Source organism: Kwoniella botswanensis, chromosome 1 (assembly GCF_036426115.1).
Source record: "Kwoniella botswanensis chromosome 1, complete sequence".
NCBI lineage: Eukaryota > Fungi > Basidiomycota > Tremellomycetes > Tremellales > Cryptococcaceae > Kwoniella > Kwoniella botswanensis.
This window is the reverse complement of record NC_088599.1, coordinates 7466050-7491988: the sequence shown is the minus strand read 5'-3', so window position 1 is coordinate 7491988 and position 25939 is coordinate 7466050. Positions and strand designations below refer to the sequence as shown.

Here is a 25939-nt window from a genome sequence, read left to right as displayed (position 1 = left end):
CCGGAGAGTCGTTCATCTATCTACGTGGCATTTCTTCACCATCTCACCGCACAGCTTTGTGACAGTTCTATGTACAGCACGCCAAGCACATGTTTTCCTGCCTATTCATTCTGAGATCCATGGAGAGTATGATCAGTTCATCATGGGAGTTGACCAGATGAAGAACAGCAGTGAGATGTATACCGCAGAAGATTAGAGTTCGCTTCAGAGCTTGATATACTGACTTTGAGTGGACATCATCTTATGTGTCAGTCACCCTTGAATTGGTCTCATGAAAGACAAGACTGTGAATCCCGTTCCCTATCCTCCAGTCCCTATTCCAGTAAAGCTAGATTGGCGTATGGGTCAATCCGTCCATCATACTCAAACGTAGGAAGTTGATATAATAGTGCAGTATCCGCGAAATGCACCAAGCTGGTGTGTGTGTGTGTATTCATCACTATGTCTTGCCGGGGTGCCGAAAAGATGTTACCCTTAGATCCAATATCGTCACCACCTAACTCACCCGAAACAACGTCTGCCTGCCTTCTTTTCGCAATCTTTGTACTGTGGCTCAAGGGATGGGCTTGACTCTCTGACTGACAAACAACGAGAGATCTACCCTCTTGTTCGGTATTGAATGCAAACACAGTAGCTCATAGCTTCAGTCCTATCTCCTCTTGTTTGTTGCTGCTCCGGGTGCGAGGATGAAAGTATGGTATCGGAGAAGGGCGACCGAACACCTAAGCTACGGCGTCTTTTCCAGGCTTTTTCAACTTGACCCTTAAAGGGGTTGATGTCAATGCAATCGGGGTAGCTTACCTGTACTGCTGCTGTACTGCTGCCGTATCGTAGCTTGCTTGTGATTCGTCATTTTACTGGAATTGCGCTGCACCGTTTCAGTAAGGACTAGTCGGTCGCCTCTCGCTAAGACAAGGATTGATCCCATTGGGGCCCGGAGAAGTACCCCCAACCTCCTCCGATGACTTGACTAGCTATTGTTCACTGCGACCAACGAACCCATCAACTTGCTATCACTTGTCTTGATCAGACCATATGAAGACAGCAGCACATCTGACGAGGATACATGTATGATCTGGAAGGATACCGATGCAAGCAAGCTGGATTAACGATATATGAGTCGGGCGAGAGACAAGCTCATTCTATATTACGGTATTTTCGTGCAGTACTGGTAGACGTATTTTTGTCAAACAGGGCAACATCCAAGGCTTTTCATACCCAAGTCCAGGGAAGTAGGTGTAACCCCCCTCGGTTTTTTTTCAAGGGTATCTCCAGAGCAAGTAGTCACTCACCAATCCTATAATCCTGTTAGCCTACATTGTGAAAACCCGTTACTCACTCACTTCAGCCAGAAATCGTAAGTCTGCATAGATCACAGCTTGACTGAACATCTCAATCTGATTTTTGCCGCATTGTATTCCTATCATTGTATTATCGTATCTCATTTTATTCGATTCGTTCTTAAACTCAATAGATTAGACCATTTAGAATATTCTTCATTTGGCCAAGAAGACTCCGGACGGTCTAGGGTGATTGACAGAGAGATCAAGATTAACCATCGAAAGGCAGAAATCAGTGGAGAACACAACTATACAACTATACAACTGTACAACTATCTCATCTCTCCATCCATCATCCAACATTCAGCATCGTTCGAATCAGTTATAATTACTGTGCATATAATCGGATCACTTGCTAGACACACATGCATACGACGTAACAGTGCAATAGATAAAAGGAATTAGATAGTTATAGTCATCGTCGGCTGGGAATAGCTCGATCTCACCAACCTCCACACGATCGCAGTCTTTGAATTGGATTTCAACAGATAGAACATCCCAAGTAGAAACACTTTCATTGTCATCAAGCATATCCATCCATCTTCGTAGGGAAGGACCGTTCGCTCAGGGAAATAACCATCAAGCATTGATCAGCGTTGGCCGTTGAGTCTGCGGTCTAGGAGCTCACGGTGAGTTGCGATCTCCGTCAAACAGCTTCTGCGATTGCATCTTGACCCTCACTCTACTCAGGCAACTCATGCTAACGCTATACCAGTAATCATGTCGTCTCCACCTCCTAATCACAGCCAAGATGATCAATCGATACCCTCGATAAAACCAGTCACCCGTCCCACTCCCAATACCACACCACAAAACTCATCTGAATCCGTACCATCTTCGAACTCGAACAGATCGACTCGTCCTCAATCTGTGACTATGCCTGCCAGGCCAGTATATGCCACTGGCCAATTCTCGACCGAGAGACAGTCTCAGAAGCCCGTGTCCCCCTCTCAGCGTGTTGCCAGCTCTTCAGGGCCAGGTCAAAAGGGAAAAGCTACCACACCGACGCATGAGGGACATGCGCCCAGATATAGTCCTTCCATCTCACCTTCAGTGGGTAGTGCCGGCCCTTTGAGTCCCTCATCAACCTATGGTAATAACAGCTTCGTTTTCCCTATGAGATCGGTCTTTCAGGGATTGAACTCTTCGGAACAACCACTTTATGGAGAATCGTCTGGTGGCACATCCCTCAATAGAGCTCAATCTCGATCCAGCGATGCTAGGGGTCCCATATCAAGACATGCTGGACAGGATGATCGACGATTTTCCACGAGCTCAATAACGGCCGATAACGACGCTGGGATACAGACGATCGCTCAGATGTTGCAGGAGCAAGATGATAACGATAATCAAAAACCTAAAGATAGAGGGAAGGGTTCAGCGACTTTCAATGTAAAACCCAATAATACAACACCTGGGAAGGGAGTGACCACCCCTCCAACTCCCAATACGACCACGAACCCACAGTCGGATCTCTCCATACCGTATAAAGATGATTCTGCTCCGAGTAGTCGGAGGGCAAGTGCTGAAGATGGGTTCTCAAAAGCTCTATCGACTGAAAGACCCAGTCTGGCAACGGGCGGTAGTTCTGGAACAGTCAAACATACCAGTGACACTGGGACTGATACACCTGTTAACCCATCGGCGGAAGCTTCAGGAAGTGGATTACCTCAAAAAGATAGAACTCCCGTTGGTCAGCCGCAAGCTAACCCCGTATCGGTCAATTACAGAGATTTTCCAGCGGAACAAGGCAATGCAGGTGAAACTACCAATTTCTCTTCGGCAGGTTATGGAGAATCATCTTCTCAATCTACACAAGGCAATCAAACAGAACTTCAACAACCCAAACCTCGACATGTCATCTCCAATGCTTTAGACGATCTGGTGGAGAAAAAAAGGACGTCTACGCGCAGTGGATCGAGAACTAGTTTGGAAGTTGATGATTCAGGTATACGATCGCTCATCAACGATTTTAGTGGAATAGTGAGATTAGGTGAAGCTGGATCTTTCACTTCGACGGGTGGCACAGGTACAGGAGGTGAAGGTAACGGTACAAGAGGAGGTTCTGGTACTGGTACGAAAAGCAGCCATGGACACCAAGCTGGTGATTCTGGATCGTATGGGAAAGGTGGACCCAGTGGCCCCACCACTGCAGCCAGATTAGCACAACAGCAGCGCCAACAAGGTCACGCCACCACCACTCGAGAGTCGGTCAGAGACTTCATCAACCAACAGGCTCGTACAGTCAACATGGCCGATCCCAATGCTCCTACCCCCTCGCCCGTACCAGAAGAACAAGAGGAAGTATCGGACATGTCTAAGCTTGCTCAAGGTGATGGACTGGGTATCAATACAGGTCCGACGCCTGCCGAAGCTGTTCAATGGGCTCAAGACTCGGAAGAAAACAGTGCACCAGCATCTAGCGAACGAGCTTTGGCTTCTGGAGAAGATGAGAAGGACGGATTAACCGCATCGACCAGCGAAGATGGTTCTGAACCGATAGTCACATTCCGCTTCGAACATGTCTCGGATAACGATGGACATCATGTGGTTGTAGGACGAGAAGGTAAATTGAGGAGATGTGAAGACGAACCTATCACCACACCTGGTGCGGTTCAGGGCTTCGGTGTATTGATGGTGCTGGAAGAGGATTATGATACTGGCGTTCTGACTGTTCGACAGGTGTCTGAGGTAAGTTTCTCGTCTGGAGATTCACGTCGACCCAGGCTGATTGTGAAATATGTAGAATGCGACAGAGCTTCTCGGTCTTTCTCCAAAGTACCTGTTTAAACTGGATTGTTTCACTCGAATACTCACCATTGACCAGGAAGATGTGCTGAGAGACAACCTCGAATATCTCCCTATTGCTGAAGGAGGAAAAGGCAGTGTGGAAGAGGAGGGACCCTCGGTATTCTTGCTGTCAGGTTATGGAGAACCCGGTAGTGACGATATCGAAGAGGAGGAAGAATCGGTGACTTCAGCCGGCAGCTTCAATGGCAGAAGGAGGGAATGGACATGTTGGGTAGCTGCTCATCGACCAAAGAGTAAAGCAGCAAACAAGGTGGATGAGAAGGGCGTTGAGATACCGGCACCAGATTTGATTGTCTTAGAATTCGAGCTGGAGCGAGATGATTACAATCCTCTTATACAACCTTTCGAGCCACCCAATCTGTCTTCCACCAATGGATCAGATACACCTGAATCAGGAAGTTTCACTGGTGCGAGTGCCGGTGATCAATCCAGCAACGGAACGGGATCAGGAGGAGCTTCTGCTGGATCATCACTTACTATCGGATCGACCACCAGAGTTGGCGACCATAGAGGATCAGACGGATCGACAGTCATGACCGCCGGGAATTCGTCGACACCTAACACTTCTCAAATGGCCAGTGGAAGTCATCCTTCATCGATGTTACCTCCCGGTGCCAAACCTATGGGGTTGGATGGACTCGATTTTGAAGTGCCCATCGAGAAGATCATCGAAAGTACCACGAATCACGCCAAGCCATTACGTGCTCTAGAACGTATGCGACGAACGGGACAACATGGAGGATCGTCTACAGATTCTGGATCGGGAAGTAGAGGGGCCAGAGGTGCTCGTCGTCCTCGAAGGGGTCCACCGGCCGGTACAACAGGTACAATGGACGTTTTCGCTGTCTTGGGTCAAATAAACGACCAACTTGGTTCTGCACCCGATCTGGAGACTTTCCTCAAGATCACTGTGGGAGTTATCCAGGATTTATGTCGATTTCACCGAGTGTTGATTTATCAATTTGACGAGTCGATGAACGGTCAGGTAGTATCGGAATTAGTGGAATGGGGTAAGACTACAGATCTATACAAGGGATTGATGTTCCCCGCTGCGGATATTCCAGCTCAGGCGAGAGAGTTGTACAAGATCAATAAAGTCAGACTGTTATATGATCGAAGTCAGACCACAGCGAGAATGGTCTTGAGAAGTAAAGAAGATTTGGATACTCCCTTGGATATGACACACTGCTACCTTCGAGCCATGAGTCCAATCCATATCAAATGTAAGTTCATGATGACTTGTGACTAGAATAGGGCTAATGTATCTCTCAAATTAGATCTCGCCAATATGCACGTACGATCATCGATGTCAGTGTCGATCATGGCGTTCGGCCAATTATGGGGTCTGATCGCTTGTCATTCTTACGGTCATCATGGAATGAGAGTGTCTTTCCCTGTCAGACAGATGATGCGAATCTTGTCTGACTCCATATCAAGGAATATCGAAAGGTTAAGTTATGCTCAGCGACTGCATACGAGAAAGCTTGTAAGTCGCAAACAACCGGTCTCATTCCTCAAATTTACTGATGCCGCTGTTAGATCTCCACCATTCCTACCCAATCTCATCCTACTGGTTATATCGTTTCCAACGCGGATGATCTGCTACAGATCTTCGATGCTGAGTCTGGGCTGTTGGTCATTGGTGACGGTTGTAAACTTCTTGGACAGTAAGTGTATACACGATGTAGTGATGGACGCCTAGCTGATGTCTCGCAGAAACGAACAAGGTCAAGCTATGTTGGCTATCGCGGAGTATCTTCGAGTTATGAAATTTGAGTGAGTCGTTATCCCAGATATAGATCGTTATCACCGCTAATATCCTCGATTAGCGCTTGCAAAGCATCAAACCACATACAGCGCGATTTCCCCGATTTGGTTCTACCTCGAGCTCAAGATACCATCGCAGGATTGCTTTATGTACCGTTAACCGCCAAAGCAGGTCAAGATTTCATCGTGTTCCTACGAAAGGGTCAAGCCCGTGAGGTGCAATGGGCTGGTAAACCATACAAGGACGAAAAGGCGGGTGATTCAGCAAGTTTAGAACCCAGGAAATCATTCAAAACTTGGTCTGAAATTGTCACAGGCAGGAGTCGAGCATGGACCGATGATCAACTTGAATCAGCTGGTGTCTTGGCGCTCATCTACGGTAAATTCATCCAAGTCTGGCGAGAGAAACAATCAGCCATGGCATCTAATCAACTCACCGCCATCTTGTTGTCCAACACCAGTCATGCTGTCAGAACCCCTCTCAGTCAAATTATCAATACTTTGGAATTGGCTTTATCCGGTAATATCGACTCCGATGTTAGGAGTATGCTGGAGAACAGTCATCAAGCCTCGAGGGCTTTGTTGTTCCATGTCCATGATCTATTGGATCTTACTCGAATTGAAACTGGAAACGAACAATCCTTCAACGATCCATTCGATATCCGACAATCGCTCACCGATGCTGTGCGTTTGTATCAGACCGAATCTTCAAGACGAGGTCTGGACTTCCGAGTTATCATGGCCGAGAATTTGCCTCAATACGTTATTGGTGATTCTAGGAAAATCAAGACCGTCATATCCAATTTGGTGGCAAACTCAGTCAAGTTCACCGAAAAAGGTTTCATCGAAGTGTATTGTGGTTTACAGCAAAATACGTCTTCCGATGGAGGTCGATCTCAAGAACTTGTCAAGAACGGTCAAGTACCCATCGAGATCGTTATCAGTGATTCAGGATGTGGTATCGCGACTGACAAACTTGAGGCTATGTTTGTCACTTTGGAAGGTGCGGACGAATTGAGAGGATCTTCCAATGGATTAGGTTTAGGTCTCGCAGTAGTAGCGCGAATAGTCGAACAGTTAGATGGACAATTACGTGCAGAATCGGAAGTAGGCGTGGGGAGTCGATTCTTCTTCACTCTACCTATGCTTGTGCATCATGGGCGACCGTCATCGTCGAAGGATTCGAAGTCTTCTAACAAGAAGGCTATCAAGAGCCGAGCGGGAAGTTCAGGTTCAGGATCTGTCGCGTCCCTTCGATCAGGATTATCAGAAGTTGATTCGTTCGTCAATGATTTCGGTAACAGTCATATGCTGCACGCGCCCGTGGCACCGGATGATCAACGTATCAAAGATGCCGAATACAGAATGAGTAGACCTGGTACTTTCCCTGTTACGGATTCTTCCTGGCCTGTAAAGCCCAGTCGAGTCGATGCGGATGCGGATCAATCCGTCCACAGCGAATCGCCTCCAGTTGGTCGATCACCCGAAATCTCACATACGCCCAAATTGGAATCTAGGAGAATATCTTATCGATCTTCACCTAAGGCTTCTATCGACCACCCCAAGTTCACTAGTCAAAATGATGTTAGACGAGAATCAGCTTTTTCCACGACTCCAAACATTACCGCGCCAACGGGGAAGAGCCCAGATCTGTCCAAATCGACGAGGGCCAAGAAGACTCCAGATGGTAAAACCAAATTACGAGTGATGGTTGTCGAAGATGATATGATCAATTCACAGATCTTACAGAAAAGATTGAAAATGGACAAACATGTGGTCAGAGCTGTCACGAATGGTCAAGAGGCCGTCACTGCCTTGCAGGATGACTGGGATTATGATGTTGTCTTGATGGACATTCAGTGAGTATGATAACCATACAAACGGAGGGACTTCACTGATTATCGTGATTTTTTCCTAGAATGCCAATCATGGATGGTAGACAAGCTGCTCGGGAGATACGCAAACTCGAGGCTAAACTTGCACCTCAGACCGACATTGATCCATTACGTGTGGATGGGAGGATACCCATCTTTGCTGTTTCGGCTAGTTTGTATGAGAGCGATAGAGGGAATTTGGCTGAACATTTCGATGGATGGTTATTGAAACCGCTTGGTGAGTTAATCCGCGCTCGTCTGATAGACATCATGTCAACTGGTATGGAATGCATGCTGATGGTCTGTATAATAGATTTCGCTAGAGTAAGAGTACTGCTGGCTGCACTGGAGGATCCTGTCAAGCGGTCCGCGGAAGTTTACGAACAAGGTCAATGGGAAAAAGGAGGGTATCTCAGAGGTGAGCTTATCTGTTTCTGACAACGCTCATGTCTGAATAACAATGGCTGATTTGACCACGTCATGTACTTCAGATGCGCCGTCACCATCACCTTCACCGGGTGTCTGATAGTCACTCTTGCAACTGTTGACATTTTTTTCTTTCTGATATTCTGTTTACTCCTCTTATAATTGATCGGACCATTCTCTGGGTTATTTACAAATTTTAACGAAAGAGCTCACGATTGTAGAGAATACACATACACACGTAGATGTTTAGCAATATCAGCCTCCTTGATGTATTTTTAGATTTTCCTTTTTACAAATATACTCGTACTCAAGTTCACACTCAAGTATTATATAAATCAATAGACATGTCGTTTTCATGTTTGGTCTTTCGTTTTTTTCATCTATACAAATATAATTCATTAATAAAAATCATCTTTTCATCGAATATTGCAAGCTTAGTACAGAAAATGTGGTATTCCATTACCAGATATTTATCGGAGAGTGAAATGATACAAAACCGAAATGAAAAACCTTGCTGAGGCTGAAACGTGAAACTAGCGCGAATCTTGATAAGACTCCCGAGAATCCATTGTCCGTTTCTATTCCTGCTAACCTGCGGTACTGGTTGACTTGGAATTATTGAGAACATTGATTTTTGAGGAATTTGAGTGGTAAGGTATTTGGGATGCTGTTAGGGTAAAACGCGAGAATAAGGATATGTAACGGAAGTCCTTTCAAATAAAGTTCAGTAGTGGCGTTCTTGTCAATTTCACAGCCATTTCCCCTGGGTTTTCTGGTGCAGTTCCTTTTCCTCTGTTCCCCTCTCTGCACGGCCGTCGAGGCTGTTAGCTGTGACTACAGTCTCTTTCAGGGTTACAGAATAGAAATAAGCAGTATGGTCTCGTCATTGGCTGTCTTATCAGAAGAGATAAATCACCTGGCTTCAAGGGTAGCTTGCGGTTCGTCGCGAAGGACAGAAACAAACGAAAGGCACGATTCGATTGATAGTCTTTAGACGAAAAGCGTTAGTACGTAAATCTTGATGTTCCAAAGTAACTTGCCAATCTACGCGTCTTCATGCCTTTCAAAGTTAAGAAAAAATCAATTGAAACAGACACTGGAACTGAAGCTGCGATCTATCTTTGATTGTGTTGTGTTTCTTCTTCTATCAGTCAATCGTTCCTTTACCTAACTTGTTCCTATTTCTCTTTCCCATCAAAGTTGCGCTAGCTCGCTTTTTCTTAGTCTCTTCGCGATTTGGTGGACTACTCTGTCGTTCCATTTGTCATTTCATTTAGCAGTGCTAAATAATCACAACCTACCATTGAACTCGTACATTCTATCGTTGATCGAATTATCCACATTATATAACATACAACTCATCTCAACAACAAAACAATCTTTCGCTGGTCGTATCTCAAATCTATCACTTACCACTCATAACTTTCGACAACTCCCACTACCACACCACAATCAGACAAAATGCGAACATCCACTTTCTTATTAGCCTTAGGTCTCTTCGGATCTGCTTTCTCAGGTAAGTATCCTCTTATCTCCATCATCCCATGATTCTTCAACCTTGAAGTGTACGACCAACGCTGATGATAAGTATGCCGATTTGGTTAGCCCCAATTGCCGAACCCAATGTTGCTCCTGTGTTATTCGCCAAAGATCCACTTGCCATTCACAAGCGATCTGAAGTAGTTCCCGAGAAGATCGATGATATAATCATGACACCGGAATTCCAAGCTGAAGTTGAATCTTCCACTTCGGCACATGAGGCCTCCTCTTCCTCCTCATCATCCTCATCCTCATCTTCGTCATCGCCACCATCAGACGATTCATGTACTGAGATCTGCGGAATGCAGAGAGTCGAAGGTGCGAAGTCGGAAAGAGAGGCTTTATGCTCCTCCGAAGGTCTATTGGCTACTCGTGAGTTCGCCCATGCCTGATTAATCAATGGGCAGCAGCTGATATGGTGGTGGTCATAGTCCAATGTGCTCAATGTATTGATCAGACTTGGCCTGATACTTCGTATGAAGATTCGGCTATGGCAGAGTACGAGAGGATAGTGTCGGCCTGTGATGCTTCCCCGCAACAGTGAGTCGTCGACATCCCCTTTGTCATTAATTCTTTGCTACATTGTGCTGACTCGATGACATTTATAGACCTTTCAGAGTACGAAAGTACGAATAGACATTTCATCCCACACCAATAGGAAAACATACTCGCTTCGCTTTCGCTAAACCCCATCCTTCAAGGGTTTCTTATGTGGATAATCTGATTACGACCTTCGTCTAATGTAAATATACACAAACTCATCTTATAGAATAGACTACCATAGAATGCAGGATCATTCTTTTGTATATAAAGTAGCATGTAGGGCGCAAGCAGGAAGAATTCAAAAGACACGTTATCAGATATCGATCAAAGAGACGGATTAGCTGAACTTGTTGATGGTGGCCTCTGATTCTCCCATAAAGAATTGTTCACATCTATACATTTTGTATATACATGCACATACATATACGGGAGATATAGACATAACTTCACTCTTCTATTGGCATGACAGTAAAGGCGGGTTATAGTGCATCAGAGAATATCGTGGTTCTATCTACTCTCAATCGTTCATGGTCCAAGTTGTATTTATCGTTTCATCTGATCTAGCGGTAAGGCATTTGTTGCCGCATTTTTAGGCATACTGTCCATAAATCTGTTTACCTTCCTGGTTATTCCATTGGGAAGTTTCTCTGACAGTCAAAGGGTATTGCGAAGGTGAAGTCGTCTGCACAGTTGTGAAATAGGCGTTTTGATCCCTCATAATGGCAGGTGGCCAAATGAACAACCAAACGGCAATAGCCAAGAAGAGAGGTAAAGCGTCGAAGACGTAAAATGCCCATTCGGTATTTCTTAATTTACCATCGAAACCTTCGGCATATTCGATTACTCGGAAGATACATCGGATCTAACCAGATACGTAGCATGGAATAGTCAGTCGATAAGTCTTGCAGGGGAAATAAGGTAGACTCACCATGATACCAACACCGGTCCACAAGACGGCGTATAAGATCATTCGCCAATCTTCCAGTCGACGGAGATGGACGGCGAAACCCTGGGAATTTTGAGGCGTGTTTGTCCATTTAGGTGTTCGTCGACTAATTATAGAAAAGCACAATCAATTAAGTGGTAAAACGTCAAGTGTCTGTTTGACTTACATCTTGTAACCAAATACGACTGCGAGACACAGGAAAAGCATGAATGATACACATTGAACGATCAGACCGACCAACGCCACCTGTCAAACATCAGACGGGAGGTGAGCATGTAACATTCGCAGAGAGGATTCCAGGCATGCAGTGCCACTCACGTATAAACCTGTTTTCTGCATTCCCTCGGATTGGGATGCACTCAAGCCACCTCCGGCAGCTTGAAGCCAGAAAGTGATAACATCACTCCATACGAATGTCTTGGTAACTCTACTTGCTCGCAAAAAAAGTTGGTCTTCGGCGTCTAGCCATCTGGCAAGTCGGGGTAAGATGATATAGTCGTTGGCGAGGAATGCACACGGTGAAAGTAAGGTGAACTGTAGTAGTATGAGTTATGAGCATTGAGAACGTAGAATTAGAACAGAGATTTCGCGATGGCAGGGTGCACTCGCCAAAGTAGTGGCAATGTATACACCCAATTGATCAGGTTTGTTCGTCATGATAATTCTGATACCAAATCCAACCGCCATGGTGGTTGTACCGATACATAACGTCAACATGTACTTCTGTCTTCCGTGAGCGAAGAATCCTAATCCGTCATGACAGGCACTTCAAGTCAGCATCTGTGCATAAGATCAGACTGGCACACAATAAGGACACTCACGAGCCCAGAATGCTATTGCTAACAAGCCATAGCAGACTATACCTGCACAGGTCAATCCCAACTTTGGCACATAACCAGTACTGAATGTGGCGAAATCGACAGGTCCGTCAGTAACTTCAAACTGCCCGTGTACAATTAACCACTCACATGAGTCTTCTTCCATTTTCGTCAGTGACCATATTGAAAAGCTTGTCAAATTGATAGTATCGTTTGTAAGTGATGGAGCTGAAAGATGATCAGATCTACATGAGATCCACTGCTACATATATATACATAATGCAAAATACGAAACTTGCTGGTTGCTCTAACAGCACCCCTTACGATATACGGGGAACTGTAAGGTCATCCGTGAGATCTCCGACGGGAAACCCGGATCTTTCCCCGTAACACTGCATCATGTCGAAGATATTAGCTTAATGTTCTGATCTAGCTTGCTTAATCCCTCAAAGCTGTACCCCAACGTCCAGAATGTACGACGCCAGCTTCAGCCTATGCATCGCTATCTCACTATGTAGCACAGCAATGGTACCAACAATCCAAAAATCCCTGTCAATCCCAATGTCGGCTCTCCGGGAGCACTTGATATGTAAACGGGTTTGGGGGTACCAGTGGGCGGCCTAGCAAGATCGTTAGATGAAAATGATACTCTTCCAGCAGGAGGGAGTGCTATGGCGGAGTCAGATAAGATGATGACTCACATCACAGCTTGCACTCTTGGTGTTCCGGTGGTTATCATGTTAACGGTGGAGAAACTACTCGAAGACGGGTCGAATTGCGCCCTGTCACAGTCGAGCCAAGGATCAGCTCTTTGTCGAACTACTGATTGAGTCGAGGTTTCAGTATCGCACTTACTGATCAGCCTGTACGATAATATAATCCAGGTCGACCCCTGTTTGCAATACCATCAGCTTGACCTTCTCCCTCTGCGCCAAAAACGCATGATAAGAGACTTACAAGATAGTGCCGGATCCTTGTTCTCATGGTCCGCTTCATTCAATAATACCAACTCATGTTCCCCAACTTCTAGATCACCACTTTGGAACATGACTTGTTGGAACGCGTCGGGATCTTTTTGACCGTCGAAATACTGCTTTTCCATTCCGTCGAGAGTGATGGAAAACCAGCCATGGCTGGGTGGGACATGAGCGTTAACACAGCTCGGATATTTCAAAAGGGTCCATTAAAGGCCAGTAGGCTCTACTGCTTTATGGATCTGGACATGTAACCCATGACAACTTACTTAGCTCTGAATGCACCGAATAACCAAACCTGACCACCGGTCCAATGGAAACTCGCCGAATCGCCCAACTTGTTGGAAGCGTGGAATGTCATATTTGAATATTCAGATACCAGTGGATCACCTGATCATCCATCATCCATGATCTGTCAGACACCCCCAAGACCGCCGGTGACAGTCCTAATTTCGACTTAATTTGCTCACCCTGATGGATCTCACCATCCCAATCCCCTATATATACGATCGCTGGCGAGCTGTCATCGAGAGTCACGTTTGAGAATGTTTCTGACATGTTGGCTAAACTTTGAATCGTGAGTGACGGATTGAGATTATGGGCTTGCGGTTATACCACCTTCGAGATAGGTATTGCATTAACTGATTTATTCGGATGGGAATTTCCCTCGACTAATGTATGTTTATGTGAAATAGTCAACCCAATGTCCGAGATGAAATGTGTACAAAGGAACGGTTACAAGGGGTATCAATAAATTTCTTTCAGTTACTGCTATTTTCCTTGGTGGAGGATAAGTAGTCCTTCCTGCATCAAAGGATGGTACAGGACACGGTATTCATGACAAACATCACAGTACGGCTCCGTGTACACGTCTCTCTCTCCCTATTTCTAATTTGCTGTCATGCCCTGCTAGTCCACTCTCACTCATTCATCAACTTGTAGATGTTCTTCACTCCCCCAAGCTTCGAGTCTCCCTCGAGGAACCAACTCATTCCCCTCGGTTGCATCATCTTCCCACCATACTCTGATGATCGCCACACTAGTATTGCCCACTTGTCTATCTGGATCCGCACTATTGAACTTGACATGCTCGGGTACATGCAAATCTATAGGTGATTTCTTCATCATCTCATCGTTCGTCGTCGAAGGTGCAGGACAAGTTAACATGTCGAGTAAACATGTTAGACATTCTTGATGAGTTACCACTAAGACCACTCCCCAACTCAAGGTGTTAGTTTGAACTGAGCCAATTCGTGGGATCCCAGGTCGTGCAAGACCCTTGATAGAGCTTAGAGCTCGTTCCAATACTGGTCCATTGTTGGAAGACGGAGTCAAAGGTGACACCGGTGTGGCTGCACCGGACGCCGAGGGGGTATGGGTAGACAGAAGGACTGATAACCAATCGTGAAGTCTTGCTGAAAGGCTGTATGAACAGTAGATTGATTTAGCTTTTTTTTTACCCTTCCAAGCCATTGCTTAAAATCAGAGTATAGACGATCAACGGTGCCCTTCGTATTAATAGGAGAAGAGTACAAGGGAGAGTCAATGCTGCGGATATGTATACAAATCCCTACTCACGCAGCTTCTGACTCGGGGTTCAAGCTTTCGAATATATCTTTCACTTCATCCCATGGCTTACCTTGAGCGTCACCTGCTCCTCTCGTCTCGAGTCTTTCGTCAATCCGGAGTTTCGCCTTGGGCTGTTGCGAGCAGATAATTCTGGCGGTCTGTTCATAAGTGGATAATTGTGTTAATAAATTATCAGCCACGGTGAATGCAGACATGTTACATTGACTGCACAGAGCAAATCTGCTCACCTCCTCAGCCCTCTTGAGTGGACTGCTCCAAATTTCAGTAAACGGTACCAACTTCAACCAATCGCTCAACTTCTTAGCTTGTTCTCTTCCTAAATCCGATAACGGCGTATCCAATCTCCCTTGGACGATACCTCGTTGGTTCCTACATACACAACAGTGTTTATGAATACAAGTCCAAGCACGGCTTTGTGTCTATTCTTGTACGATGAAACAGGAACTTACTGTTCGGTCTGGCCGTGTCTTACTAAGTATAATAACATTTTGAATCACTTTTGTCCCTGAGAGGTATATCGACCTTGGACACAGACGCAACGAACGCAACAAGGTTAGATAATGCGAAGAATCAGTGAGTGGTTGCTTTGGGGCGATGAATTTATATATCTTTTCACTATGTGATTCAACTGTCACTTTTGGATATCCTTTCAACTCTTAGCGGAGAACGCGGTGTTCGAGCGCCACAAAAGAAGGCCACGAACGTTCGTCCGTCGTCCGGGGTTGGCGGAATTGCCATCAGTATTTCCATTGTGATGAGATGTCAGTAAGAGGTCTATGGGCCTTCATGAAAGGTTCGACCACAAGATAAGTAGATCAAGTTACAGTATTACCGATGATTTTCCATTGCATCTCTATTTTGTCTACAAAATTGATAACAAGATGTTTTGAATGTTCAAGATGATAATCCTTTGATCCCCCTCTATACATTTGATAACGAACGTGCCAAGTCACGTCCGACTCAACTCAAAGACTCGATCTAAGAAGGCAAGAATTGAGGAGGGAAAATACCTCTTGGGCCGTACCAGTTACCTTTCAACATTCTTGAGAAGTAGGCTCGGGGCATGAGGTCTTTGGTGAGGTGGTAGAAGAGTCTATCAAGTCCATCACAGCCATCAGTCAGCGATCTCACTGAATAGTGGTCTAGGTTGAGGTGGGCTTACCTGTTGGGAACGGCTTGATCGGTGAATCTACCGAAACTCTCTTTCCTCTGAGCACCATATTTAAACTCGGCAAGTAACAATTCACCTCGTCCAGTGAACAAAGGACAGGAAGTGTATCCGTCGTAGATCGCGTCACCGACTTTACCGGTTTCCATCAGGGTTACGAGGTTGTGGGTGAGGACGGGGGTTTGGCCGGTGATAGCAGCGGCGGTCTGGTGACATAGTCAGGATCAAGATCAATACTTGGCGTTCAAAAACATGTATAGCAGAGAACGGCGACTCACCTTAGAAGTAGGAAGAGAAGAAGAATCACCTAAAGCAAAGACATTCTCATACTTCTTGTGTTGGAGAGTACCTTGATCTACATCCACCCACCCTACTGAATCTGCCAATGGAGATTTCTTGATCCAATCCAAGGGACCCATCTGAGGAACGGCATGTAACAATCCGTATTCTTTCTCAATCTTCTTTCCCTTGTCTTCACCAGCGACTACCTCGAACACGGCTACTTTCTCGTCTGGTCGGATTTCTACCAAGTTGGTGTTAAACAATGCATCTATACCTTTCTTCTGTCTGATAGCATCCAAAGCCTTGGAGTAATGGGGAACAGCGAACATGGTGGGCATACCGGTGATGAAGGTTGAGTGGTTGTTGGAAGTCTCAGCTTGGGATTTCCAGAATGAGTCCGCCATGTATGCCATTTTTTGGGGAGCTGAGCAGATACTGGAATCAGCTTGCGATCGAAAGAGATACACAGCAAGACGTGAAGCAACAACTCACCACCTGCACATTTGATGACACCGAAAGGTTGAGTGAAAATGGCTTCTCCCTCTCCCTTGTGTTTTCTAACCAAATCCCATGTCTTGTCGGCAGTCTCGTAAGAGTAGATAGTAGAGACTTTAGATTTGGAGGGATCGGCGATGGCTTGTTTAAGTCCCTTGATGTTGTCCCAATCTACCCATACAATTAGCTTGAACTTCTCACCATGAGAAAGCAAAACCAAGCTCACTTATTTGAATACCGGCGGCAACAACCAAATAATCGTAAGAGACCTTGCTTCCATCAGCGAGGACCACTTGATTAGCTCCAGGTTCGAAGCCTGAGGCGTTTTGAGGGATATGAGCGAATTGCTGGGGGATCAACGAGTCGAGGGATCTTCTGTATGTCTCCTTTGAAGCTAAACCTGATCCGACGATGGTCCATCCTGGTTGGTAATCGTGATTCTTAGCGGCCTGTATTACATTCACCTGGATCAGCATCGATCGTGCTGATCATTTTGGATTTCACCGATCGCGGGACTACTCACATCGATAATGGCGACATCACCATCACCGAGAGTCTTGCCTTGGGCTTGGAAAGCATTGTATATCTGGTTGGCAGCAGCAAGACCACCAGCACCTAGTACCCATTCACCAAGTGTCAGTATTTTCAGTGGACACCTCGGATAGCCGAGCCGACTCACCACCACCAATGACGACGACCTTGTGCTTTCCAGCGGCAGAGGTGGACGCTAATCTAGCGAGCGAAGGGAGAGATTTGGGAAGGACGGACATGGTGGCGAATGTGTTTTTGCCTTTTTGGCTCGAAGAGGGAGAATGACAATAACATTATTGTGAGATGCCCCTTGTTCTTATATATTGTGATGATTCCGAAATCGTCCATGAACAAAGTGGTGTTCAACTTTTTTGGAATTCAAGATTATTGCGCCATCGACAAATGCGGGGTAATCGTAATCCATTTCATTCCTCAAAGGATCATTGCACGTGGTGGAATTGCGGGGTAAGATCAGTCGATCCCATCGAGTGACCGTGGGAAAGTACTCGACGAGTGATGTTGTTGTTGCATTGCTGTGATGGCGATGATGCTGTTAAGGTTGAACAACCACTCAAACACCCATAACTTATCTCACATGATATATCAATCTCACACTCCGCAACTTTAGTTGATCATGGGCAAGAGGAGCATTCTAAGCTCTCTATGGAGAAATGACGATACTTTCAGCGATGAAACCGGTGCTTATAGTAGAGCAAGATCAGACGAAACGACAACTTCGTCAATCGATACCTCATCATCTTCATCCTCATCGATGGCCAAACTCCGATCCCAACCATTAGATACATCTTCTATACTCTACCCCACACTTACCCTGCATCCGTCTCCGATTCAGCACGACTTACTCGTCCTCTCCCTATCCCACGTCAGTAACGCACCGCCGACCTTGTCGAATGACGAGCTTTTTAATGTGCTATTGAAAAGGCTAGAACCGTGGGTGGGAGAAGAGGGAGAAGGCGGTTATGTGCTGGTAGTACTGGCAGATGAAGATAACGCAGGGAAGGATAAGGAGAAAAGGAAGCTGCCCGGTATAGGATGGTGGGTATGGAGATGGAAGAGATTACCTAGAAAGTGAGCGCGACTTCGTCTATCGGTATTTGATAAGGCTGATTAGTTCTCGTCAGATATCGAAAGAATCTCAAGAGATTGGTATGTCATTGTCGCTCAGAATAAACGATAGAAAACCTTCCGCTGACGTTGCATCATAGTATATCGTCCATCCATCTCTCTTTACGCGGAGTAAGTTTCCCCGTACCAAGGTATTGGCTGAGATGCTAACAAGCTGTCACATCAACGCAGCTCTTCTGCCTTTTATCATCCCTTTTGTCTCCCCTAAATCATACTCCAAGCTCCACCCCTTACCATCCCTGTTGTCGCTCTACCATACCCACAAAGTCCCTCTCAAGGGTATCGACATAAGTGTATCAGTCCTTGAAGCCGAAGCTCGTATACTGAAAGAAAGACCAGATATCATTCCTCCTGCTCCATCCCCAATGGGAAGACATGTCGGGGCTGATGATGTACCAAAATTGCAAAGAATCGATAGTGAATCGAGTATCGCAAGTTGGGGATATCAGACGATTTCCTCTGCTATGGAGACTGCCGCTTCGTACCTCCCCATACCGCATTTCGGTATCGGTTCATATGATAACCAGCAGAATCTGATGTCATCTGGAAATGAGGGATATTGGGGGAGAGATTTGGATGATCTGATCGGAGCCGGAGAAGGAAATTCGAGCGGAGGCGTACCTCCCTTACTTGTTGATTTAGGAAAGGTCATCTTGCAGGAGTGTATCACTACAGAAGGTGTATTTAGGAGATCGTCAAATGTGAGTATACCTCGAGCTTTTCTCACATTAGTGATCAAGTGTGTCAAACTAGATGTACTAATTCTCTCTCTTCGTATAGCCACATCTACTTCCCACTCTCATAGCCATCTTGGATCTCCCAATATCTCAACAACCTAATTTACTTTGGACGGAACTAGCCAAAGGAGAACCATTACTTCCACCTAAGATCCTTAGTCGATTCTTGGGTGAATTGAAGGATCCGATCTTGAAGAATAATGTGTACGATTTGATCAGAAGGACGAGAACAATTGAAGAGTGAGCAGTTTCTCTTCATTTCAGTTCGAGTACTCTCCGAGTCTTGTAGTTGACATCTGGTATAGCATAAAAACCAAATTCATTCCTTGCCTATCTCCTTCAATCTCCTTGCTCCTCAACTACCTAATCGACCTATTACATCACCTGTCGCGTCATTCCGAAACGACCAGAATGACCTCACTGAATCTCGCCATTGTAATCGCACCTGTCTTGATTAACGGACCGGATCCTATCGAAGACACTATACTGTGTTTGGAACCTTCCAAACCGATCCCACCGGGATTACGAAAGATGGCAGAAATCAATGGTGTGAATTTGACACCTGAAGAAGGGGCTGATGAAGGGCAGAAAGATAATACGTTGGTGGGAATGTTGGATATGTGGATCAAGGATTACCCTTCTATCTCGTGAGAAGGAATTTCGGGAAATGGGGAAACACAAGAACAGGGGGTGAGGGAATACGAGACATTGATGATCGGTTAGGGAGAAGTTGAATACTCTGCCTTGCGTAGAATGTTGTCAATATAACTCAACTATCAGTAAGACTGAAGAATATGAGTAGAATAACCAGATAGGAGATCTCATGGGGTATCATATCAGATGTTCTATCTTCCACTGTGATTGAAAATTATCATCTTCTTGTAGCTTTTAGCCTTTATTCCAAGCTTTCAGCTCGTGTAACTTGTCTGGTGCTATTCTTCTGTATCGTACCCCGTCGTTTCATATTGTACTGTCTGAACTGTAGCGGAATATTTACGATGTACGATGAGATATATCAATTGGCATACATGCACTACATATATGCATTACTAATCCTCAGCTTTACGTTTCTTATTCAGCTGACCCTCGACTATCCTCAAAGCGACGTTCAATATCCTCTTTTCACCTAGACGAACTATCGCAGCGTAGCATTTCCGTAGGTTCTTAGCGGTCACTTGTTCTCCTTTAGCCTCAGCCTTGATCCCATCAGCTTGAGTGGTAGAAGCATTTGGACGGGGAATATGATCTATCTCTAATGATTGTATGATATTCAAGTCGGACTGAATCTACAAGAATAATTTCGATTAGTCACATACGGAGCTACTGACCAAGGGCAATTTGAACTTACTTTGGTATCACCAATATGTCTCGATAATCTATTTTGTATAGCTTCTCGGATTATGGCCGCTACATCATTATCGATCGTCGTTGTAGGTAATTTACCTTTCTTCTTGGCTCTTAACCACTCTTGATCATATATCAATAAACGTATGAATGCGATCAACGATTCGTCAATCTCAGGAGAGAGTGAAAGGGGAAACATGCTGAATAAAGAGTAAAAGTAATGAGATGATTGGATTACAATACGTTAGGTTAGATTGAACACTCACTCTTCTTGACCTTCTTCCAACCACCAATCTATCCTCTTAGTCATCTTCCCCTTCCATTTATCTAAATCCTTTCCTTGTTGTTTGTTCGTAACCTTTTCAACGCATTTCAAAACCATTTCACCATGTATCAGAACTTCGTCTGCCGGATTCCCATATCCCCAACCACCTATTTCCTCTTCTGTGAGAAGTGCTAGTAAGTCAAAGGGTAAAGGGAGGATATCGACATGACCATATTTCCTTAAGAGCTCTGAGTTGGGTGGGGAGGCGTAGGTATTGTACTATTCGAGAAGCGTCAGCACAGGTCATCATGTAGAAGGGCGGGGTCTTTGTTCACTAGCTGCTGTGTGAAGGAACAAAAACGAAGATTGATTATAGATGTATGGATAAGATAGTAAGATATGACTTGACTCACTATCTGTTCATCCTTCTCAATGACTTTGGTAGATTTCATCGTAAACCCTTTCCCCTTCTCTTTCCCTTTATCATGCTCATTCTCATTTTCGTTATTTATTTCCTCATCGGCAAATAAATGAGCGTTATCCCTCTCAAAAGCAGCATTCAACATATCCGCAAAGGGGATCATCACTGCTATCTGATCTTCGTCGTCGTCGTCGTCACTGAAATCGCTCTCTCCGTCGCTTTCTTTGTCTTTGGGATTGAATCGGGAAGACGGGACTGTAAATGACCGTGAGAGTATACGAGAACCTTGTAAGTGGAATGAGTCGAGGGTATGATGGGTTGAAGATGGTGGGAAGAGTTCTGGGTGGGCCTGAGTACATGTAATATCAGTCTTGCTAAAAAGTATAGTAGTGATATAAGAATATGATGAAATGACTCACTTTGATCACTGGTAAGAGATGCTCTGTATATTCCTTCTCCGCTTCTTCTTTCCCTATACGATCTGTTCACATATCGCCAAACGTACACTTTAGCATTCCATTCTTTGTCGATGGAGGCTTGAGTGAAAGAAAGCAGAGATAGACTCACCTTCTATATCGGTTCCTACCAATTCTTTCCTCTCTTCATCGTCCCACAACATCGGGGTATCAAATACCCTAGGCATATTTGCTAATCAAGGAGAGACAAGTGTCAGTTCTGATAGCTTAAATGTCGCGTTTGTCACACTCACACAGATAACCAGACCACGGACTTTCCTTACCCCTCTCACTCTCCCACATCATCACCAATATCAACTTGCACCAACCGTGGTCTAATCTTTCCCATTCGTTCTCGGACAGTTTCGTGGATAGTTCAGAGGTGAATGGGGAGAGTATTAGAGAGTCGGGTATATGGAATAGAGGTGTATCTTCCTAGCAAGGGACGTTATATTCATCAGCTATATCATCTGGTAGCATATATACCGGTCTGATATGAGTATAGATCAGGCGATGGTATCTCCAACTCACGAGTATACAATCCAATGCTAATGCACCATAACCCATGCCTTCGAATGGTTTCAGTCCCAGGTACTTGTCATTATACCATCCTCCAGCTTTCTGGAACCATTCCAGGAACTCGGTGGGCTCGAAGGTAGTCATGGTTGGATTGGTCGTCCCAGTGCCAGCTTGAGAATCGCGTATTGTGTACTGGATGTTTCCACTGAGAGATGCAGATGTAAGATAGCTAGCTACCAAACGCAAAATGCGGAAATTTCAAAGATGGACCACGGAAAGTGGAGGTTCATAGTTGATATTGTAACAGAGTGATTGAATACTGGCTGGACATGCAAAGGTATAGAAAGCGTCTTGCAGGATGCATCTGTTTGCACACAGAGACTTCACACGTGACTTGTTTCTCGTCGTTGAGACCGCGGTCACATACTGTGATATGCATCGGTCTGGATCAGTCTCATCTTAACAAGGCGATACTATTGAACCTGGACATCTAAGCCAACGGCAATTGCGATCCTGATGGTAAGATAAGGGGCAACTCCTCTTCTATACTTGGACCAGCTAGCTTCCAGCCTAGCTTCTCAAGCCGAGTAGGCTTAGCCTTCATCTCAGAGACGATCAGACTGATCCACGAAACCAAGTCAGCGCCCAGAATCAGACGTATCCTCTCCGTAACGTAAGTAAAATAATGTAGACGTACGGGCTTACAAATCCCGCCTCTTCGACAGGGACGTTCTTAACAGGCAGGTCCAGCTGGAAATTGTCCTTGAATACTTGGGACCAACTTGCGGCGATAGGTTTCCATTCTACTGAATAACCAGGTGCGAAGAGGTATCGCTCCGATACGTCTTTGGGTACTGGTCCGTTTGAGTCGATGGACGATAAGACCTGAGCCCAGAATAGGTCAAATGCCGAGATAAGGTCTTGGATATGGAGCTAGAGCAGTATAATATCGGCGTGTCAGTCATATGTCTGGTGCATAAGTCACATAGTCTGAAGATTGACTCACCAACTGCATATGACCTCCCCCATTTCCGATGTAGGGTGTGTATCCCAATTGCAATGCGTTATTAGTGTACAATCGCACGAAAACCCCAGCGGAAGATACTCCAGCGGGTCGTTGACCGTAGACGCCGCCAGTACATAGAATCCAGACGTTGACCCCCTTATCCAATGCCTCAAGAGCTCTGCCAATCACAAAATGTTCATAAGCATTATTCATACCAGGGGACTAGATGTGTCAACTCACAATAGATCGCCCGCCCCGTTGAACATCTCACTATGGATAGATCGAATATCTCCTTCGTTCGAATCCTACCGGCACACCTCAGATCAGCACGCTTTCGTCCTCAATTGAGGCAATATACTTGGAATACTCACATCGTATAGTCTAGCGGACTCATCGTCGTTGCCTCCGGTAGGAGTGATCCAGTTACCGGTCCCGCTGAATCTGACTAACGTGGTGGTTCTCTGTCCGTTAAGGAGGGCAGGAACAATAATGTTAGGAAGAGAGGGATCGTGCGAATCTCCAGAGTCCCACACAATATCGTATTTCTTGACCAGGTTCGAGATTGTTTCTTTATCATCCCATGAACCTTCGATAATGTTTACATTGATGCTTTTCAGGAAGGCAATCCCTTTCGATCCCGGTCTGACGTAAGCTGTCCAGGTGAAATCTGAGCCATGTCGCTGTTGGATATGAGGGAGGAGGTGGCCCATCATTAGCCCAGAGGCGCCGAAGATAAGTACCGATTTGGTCATCTTGTCTAAGGGGTATGATTGAGATTCAATGTTGTTATCGCTTCCAAGTAGGCGAGACCTTCACATACTTCTCGTGCATTTTTATACCTTCGAAAGAACTCTTGACGGCGTTTGATGATTCGTCGTTATAGACATTGCTCTAGCGCGGCTGAGTAACATTGATCTATCCTCGCACACCCAGGGCTTATCAATGCCTCATTATCGCTGATATAATCAATCATGAGATACGGACTCTCCTTGGATTATCGACCGTCGCATCTAGCGGTTGTTCCTCGCTAGGATTGCATTGCGTGATGATAGGAGACACGAGTAGGATACAAGACATGTTTACTGTTTAATCCAAATCCAAAGAGGCAGGCTCGATCAAGCGAACGTTCCGGAATACGAGTATCCGCTCGTACACGGAGTTTCCGCTGCTGTCGCGTGATTACCATATCCTGTTGGCTTGATAATCATTCTTTTGAAAACGGCTCTTCAGGTTTATCATCTCTCCTCGCTTGGTCAGCCAATGTCACTTGCTTACAACGAGAAGCAATGGTTCTCTTGGTGATTGATAATAGACCTAGAGATAAACAGAGCATTCAGTTCGAAGACGAATGCAAAAATGGAGCTTCGAAGCACTATAAATACTCGACTAACTTATCTGAGGATCATCTACTCATCCCTTCACTTCCTTTCTCCACTTGCGCCTAGCCTTCGACGACTTAGATACATACAACGACAGGATGAGCGATAAGACAGTCTTAATCACGGGTACGAATCGAGGGTGAGGGATTATTCATCTCTTCTCAATCTTCCCACTGCGAGCTGCTCATGCTTATGAGCCGCAATTGTGTGCTTGAACAGTATCGGACTAGCGTTGGCCGAGCTGTACATCGCCAAGGGGTATACTGTCATCAGCGCAGTTCGTAGTCCCGAAAAACAAGCTGCTCTATCTCCTCCGGCAGGTTCAAATGCAAGACATCTGATCGTTAAGCTGGACGTGGCCGATGCGGAATCAGTGAAATTGGCTTTCGATGAAATGAAGAACAAATTCAAAATCGATCGACTGGACGTCGTAAGTCAAGCTACTTCCATTCCTTCCATGCCCCAGCTATAAGCAGAGATTCTATGGAAGGGGTGGAGAAGCTGATTGTGGGGGGACAGGTAATCAATAACGCTGCTATCGGTGTCACCCTGAAGAATGCCTTCCTCGTTCGAGATGCTGATCCGGCGCGATATGCAGAAGCCTTCAACATTAATCTTCTGGGTACCTTACATCTCTTCACAGCAGCGTACCCTTTGCTTCCTCAAGACGGCAGGGGGAAGTTCATTGCGATCTCCACTCTCGCGGCTGTCCAGTCGATGGAACATTGGCCCATGGGAGGCGCATACTCGTTAAGCAAGAACGCTGTTAACTATCTTGTAAATTATCTCTCACCGTATTCCACTCCCATTCACCGGTCTTGAGCTCACGGTCTAACATTTTATCTTCCACAGACTCGCCAAATCCATTTCGAGGAGAAGAACTTGATCACCTTCACCGTCAGTCCAGGATGGGTTGATACGTATGTTCCGTTCCCGTTTCCCCGCTTCGGGCATTGCTGCCCATACTTCATCCATTAAGCTGCTAACTAATTTGATTTGGATGGGGAATAGCGATATGGGCTATGAAGGAGCGACAGCCTTCGGAGCAGCCGATGGTCCACCTGAAAAGGTCTCAGTAACTGCCCGTATGTACCCGGATATCTTGACCCGCAATCTATCAATTTCATTTACCTCTTTTGGCTGATCGATCTTTACTTATTAGCTCAAATTGTCAATGTCATCGAGAATGGGACTCGTGAACGGGAAGGGGGAAGAATGATCGACTAGTGAGTCTATCAAGGACGTTCTCGTTTCGTCATAAATCGATTGGCTCACGATCGATTTTGCGATTGTAGCGATGGCACAATTTTCGACTGGTAAAGGTGACACCACAGCAGTCACGTTTGTTTTCCGTAGAACTTAGAAAGCTTTTTCTCCTATTTCTGACTATAATAAAGTACATGAACTTCGATATACTTGTCACTGGTCACAGGATATGAAAACCGGAGGGAGCGATGTCATGTGACTATGCAAATTGTGTCCGTTGATTTCAGCACCCAATACTGTACAGTCCATGCGTTTCGCGACTCGGACGCCAGTTGAACAGGCCCAATGCCCAGCTTA

At 45.4% G+C, this 25939-nt stretch overlaps 10 protein-coding genes across 10 annotated transcripts; 4 read left to right on the top strand and 6 right to left on the bottom strand.

Annotated features, from left to right (window-relative positions):
• Positions 1-2060: 2060 nt before the first annotated feature.
• L199_002834 (uncharacterized protein) lies at positions 2061-8318 on the top strand (the record flags this gene model as incomplete). The annotated part of the gene is made up of 9 exons (XM_064888573.1): positions 2061-4031; positions 4087-5374; positions 5429-5637; positions 5691-5818; positions 5868-5927; positions 5981-7777; positions 7837-8030; positions 8106-8210; positions 8284-8318. The coding sequence occupies 9 exons, from the start codon at positions 2061-2063 to the stop codon at positions 8316-8318; spliced, it is 5787 nt and encodes a 1928-aa protein (XP_064744645.1).
• Positions 8319-9679: 1361 nt separating this feature from the next.
• On the top strand, positions 9680-10393 carry L199_002833 (uncharacterized protein; the record flags this gene model as incomplete). Its single annotated transcript, XM_064888572.1, has 4 exons — positions 9680-9734; positions 9824-10129; positions 10189-10297; positions 10366-10393. 4 exons carry the CDS (start codon positions 9680-9682, stop codon positions 10391-10393), a joined length of 498 nt encoding a protein of 165 aa, XP_064744644.1.
• Positions 10394-10889: 496 nt separating this feature from the next.
• L199_002832 (uncharacterized protein) lies at positions 10890-12246 on the bottom strand (the record flags this gene model as incomplete). The annotated part of the gene is made up of 7 exons (XM_064888571.1): positions 10890-11162; positions 11229-11352; positions 11413-11492; positions 11565-11780; positions 11856-11992; positions 12068-12147; positions 12215-12246. The coding sequence occupies 7 exons, from the start codon at positions 12244-12246 to the stop codon at positions 10890-10892; spliced, it is 942 nt and encodes a 313-aa protein (XP_064744643.1).
• A 320-nt stretch (positions 12247-12566) lies between these two features.
• On the bottom strand, positions 12567-13596 carry L199_002831 (uncharacterized protein; the record flags this gene model as incomplete). The annotated part of the gene is made up of 6 exons (XM_064888570.1): positions 12567-12684; positions 12766-12846; positions 12920-12956; positions 13022-13197; positions 13308-13428; positions 13509-13596. 6 exons carry the CDS (start codon positions 13594-13596, stop codon positions 12567-12569), a joined length of 621 nt encoding a protein of 206 aa, XP_064744642.1.
• A 366-nt stretch (positions 13597-13962) lies between these two features.
• Positions 13963-15115, bottom strand: L199_002830 (uncharacterized protein; the record flags this gene model as incomplete). Its single annotated transcript, XM_064888569.1, has 4 exons — positions 13963-14461; positions 14617-14765; positions 14856-14997; positions 15078-15115. The coding sequence occupies 4 exons, from the start codon at positions 15113-15115 to the stop codon at positions 13963-13965; spliced, it is 828 nt and encodes a 275-aa protein (XP_064744641.1).
• Positions 15116-15606: 491 nt separating this feature from the next.
• L199_002829 (uncharacterized protein) lies at positions 15607-17343 on the bottom strand (the record flags this gene model as incomplete). Its single annotated transcript, XM_064888568.1, has 7 exons — positions 15607-15721; positions 15791-16002; positions 16075-16502; positions 16571-16744; positions 16800-17022; positions 17097-17188; positions 17253-17343. The coding sequence occupies 7 exons, from the start codon at positions 17341-17343 to the stop codon at positions 15607-15609; spliced, it is 1335 nt and encodes a 444-aa protein (XP_064744640.1).
• A 395-nt stretch (positions 17344-17738) lies between these two features.
• Positions 17739-19638, top strand: L199_002828 (uncharacterized protein; the record flags this gene model as incomplete). Its single annotated transcript, XM_064888567.1, has 6 exons — positions 17739-18193; positions 18247-18271; positions 18331-18361; positions 18422-18951; positions 19031-19227; positions 19293-19638. The coding sequence occupies 6 exons, from the start codon at positions 17739-17741 to the stop codon at positions 19636-19638; spliced, it is 1584 nt and encodes a 527-aa protein (XP_064744639.1).
• A 398-nt stretch (positions 19639-20036) lies between these two features.
• L199_002827 (uncharacterized protein) lies at positions 20037-22135 on the bottom strand (the record flags this gene model as incomplete). Its single annotated transcript, XM_064888566.1, has 8 exons — positions 20037-20273; positions 20336-20531; positions 20598-20875; positions 21010-21366; positions 21437-21498; positions 21585-21665; positions 21727-21907; positions 22004-22135. 8 exons carry the CDS (start codon positions 22133-22135, stop codon positions 20037-20039), a joined length of 1524 nt encoding a protein of 507 aa, XP_064744638.1.
• A 346-nt stretch (positions 22136-22481) lies between these two features.
• On the bottom strand, positions 22482-23749 carry L199_002826 (uncharacterized protein; the record flags this gene model as incomplete). Its single annotated transcript, XM_064888565.1, has 5 exons — positions 22482-22611; positions 22689-22924; positions 22998-23175; positions 23238-23302; positions 23369-23749. The coding sequence occupies 5 exons, from the start codon at positions 23747-23749 to the stop codon at positions 22482-22484; spliced, it is 990 nt and encodes a 329-aa protein (XP_064744637.1).
• Positions 23750-24474: 725 nt separating this feature from the next.
• On the top strand, positions 24475-25696 carry L199_002825 (uncharacterized protein; the record flags this gene model as incomplete). Its single annotated transcript, XM_064888564.1, has 7 exons — positions 24475-24515; positions 24596-24806; positions 24896-25153; positions 25229-25296; positions 25388-25461; positions 25539-25602; positions 25672-25696. 7 exons carry the CDS (start codon positions 24475-24477, stop codon positions 25694-25696), a joined length of 741 nt encoding a protein of 246 aa, XP_064744636.1.
• Between the last annotated feature and the right edge of the window lie 243 nt (positions 25697-25939).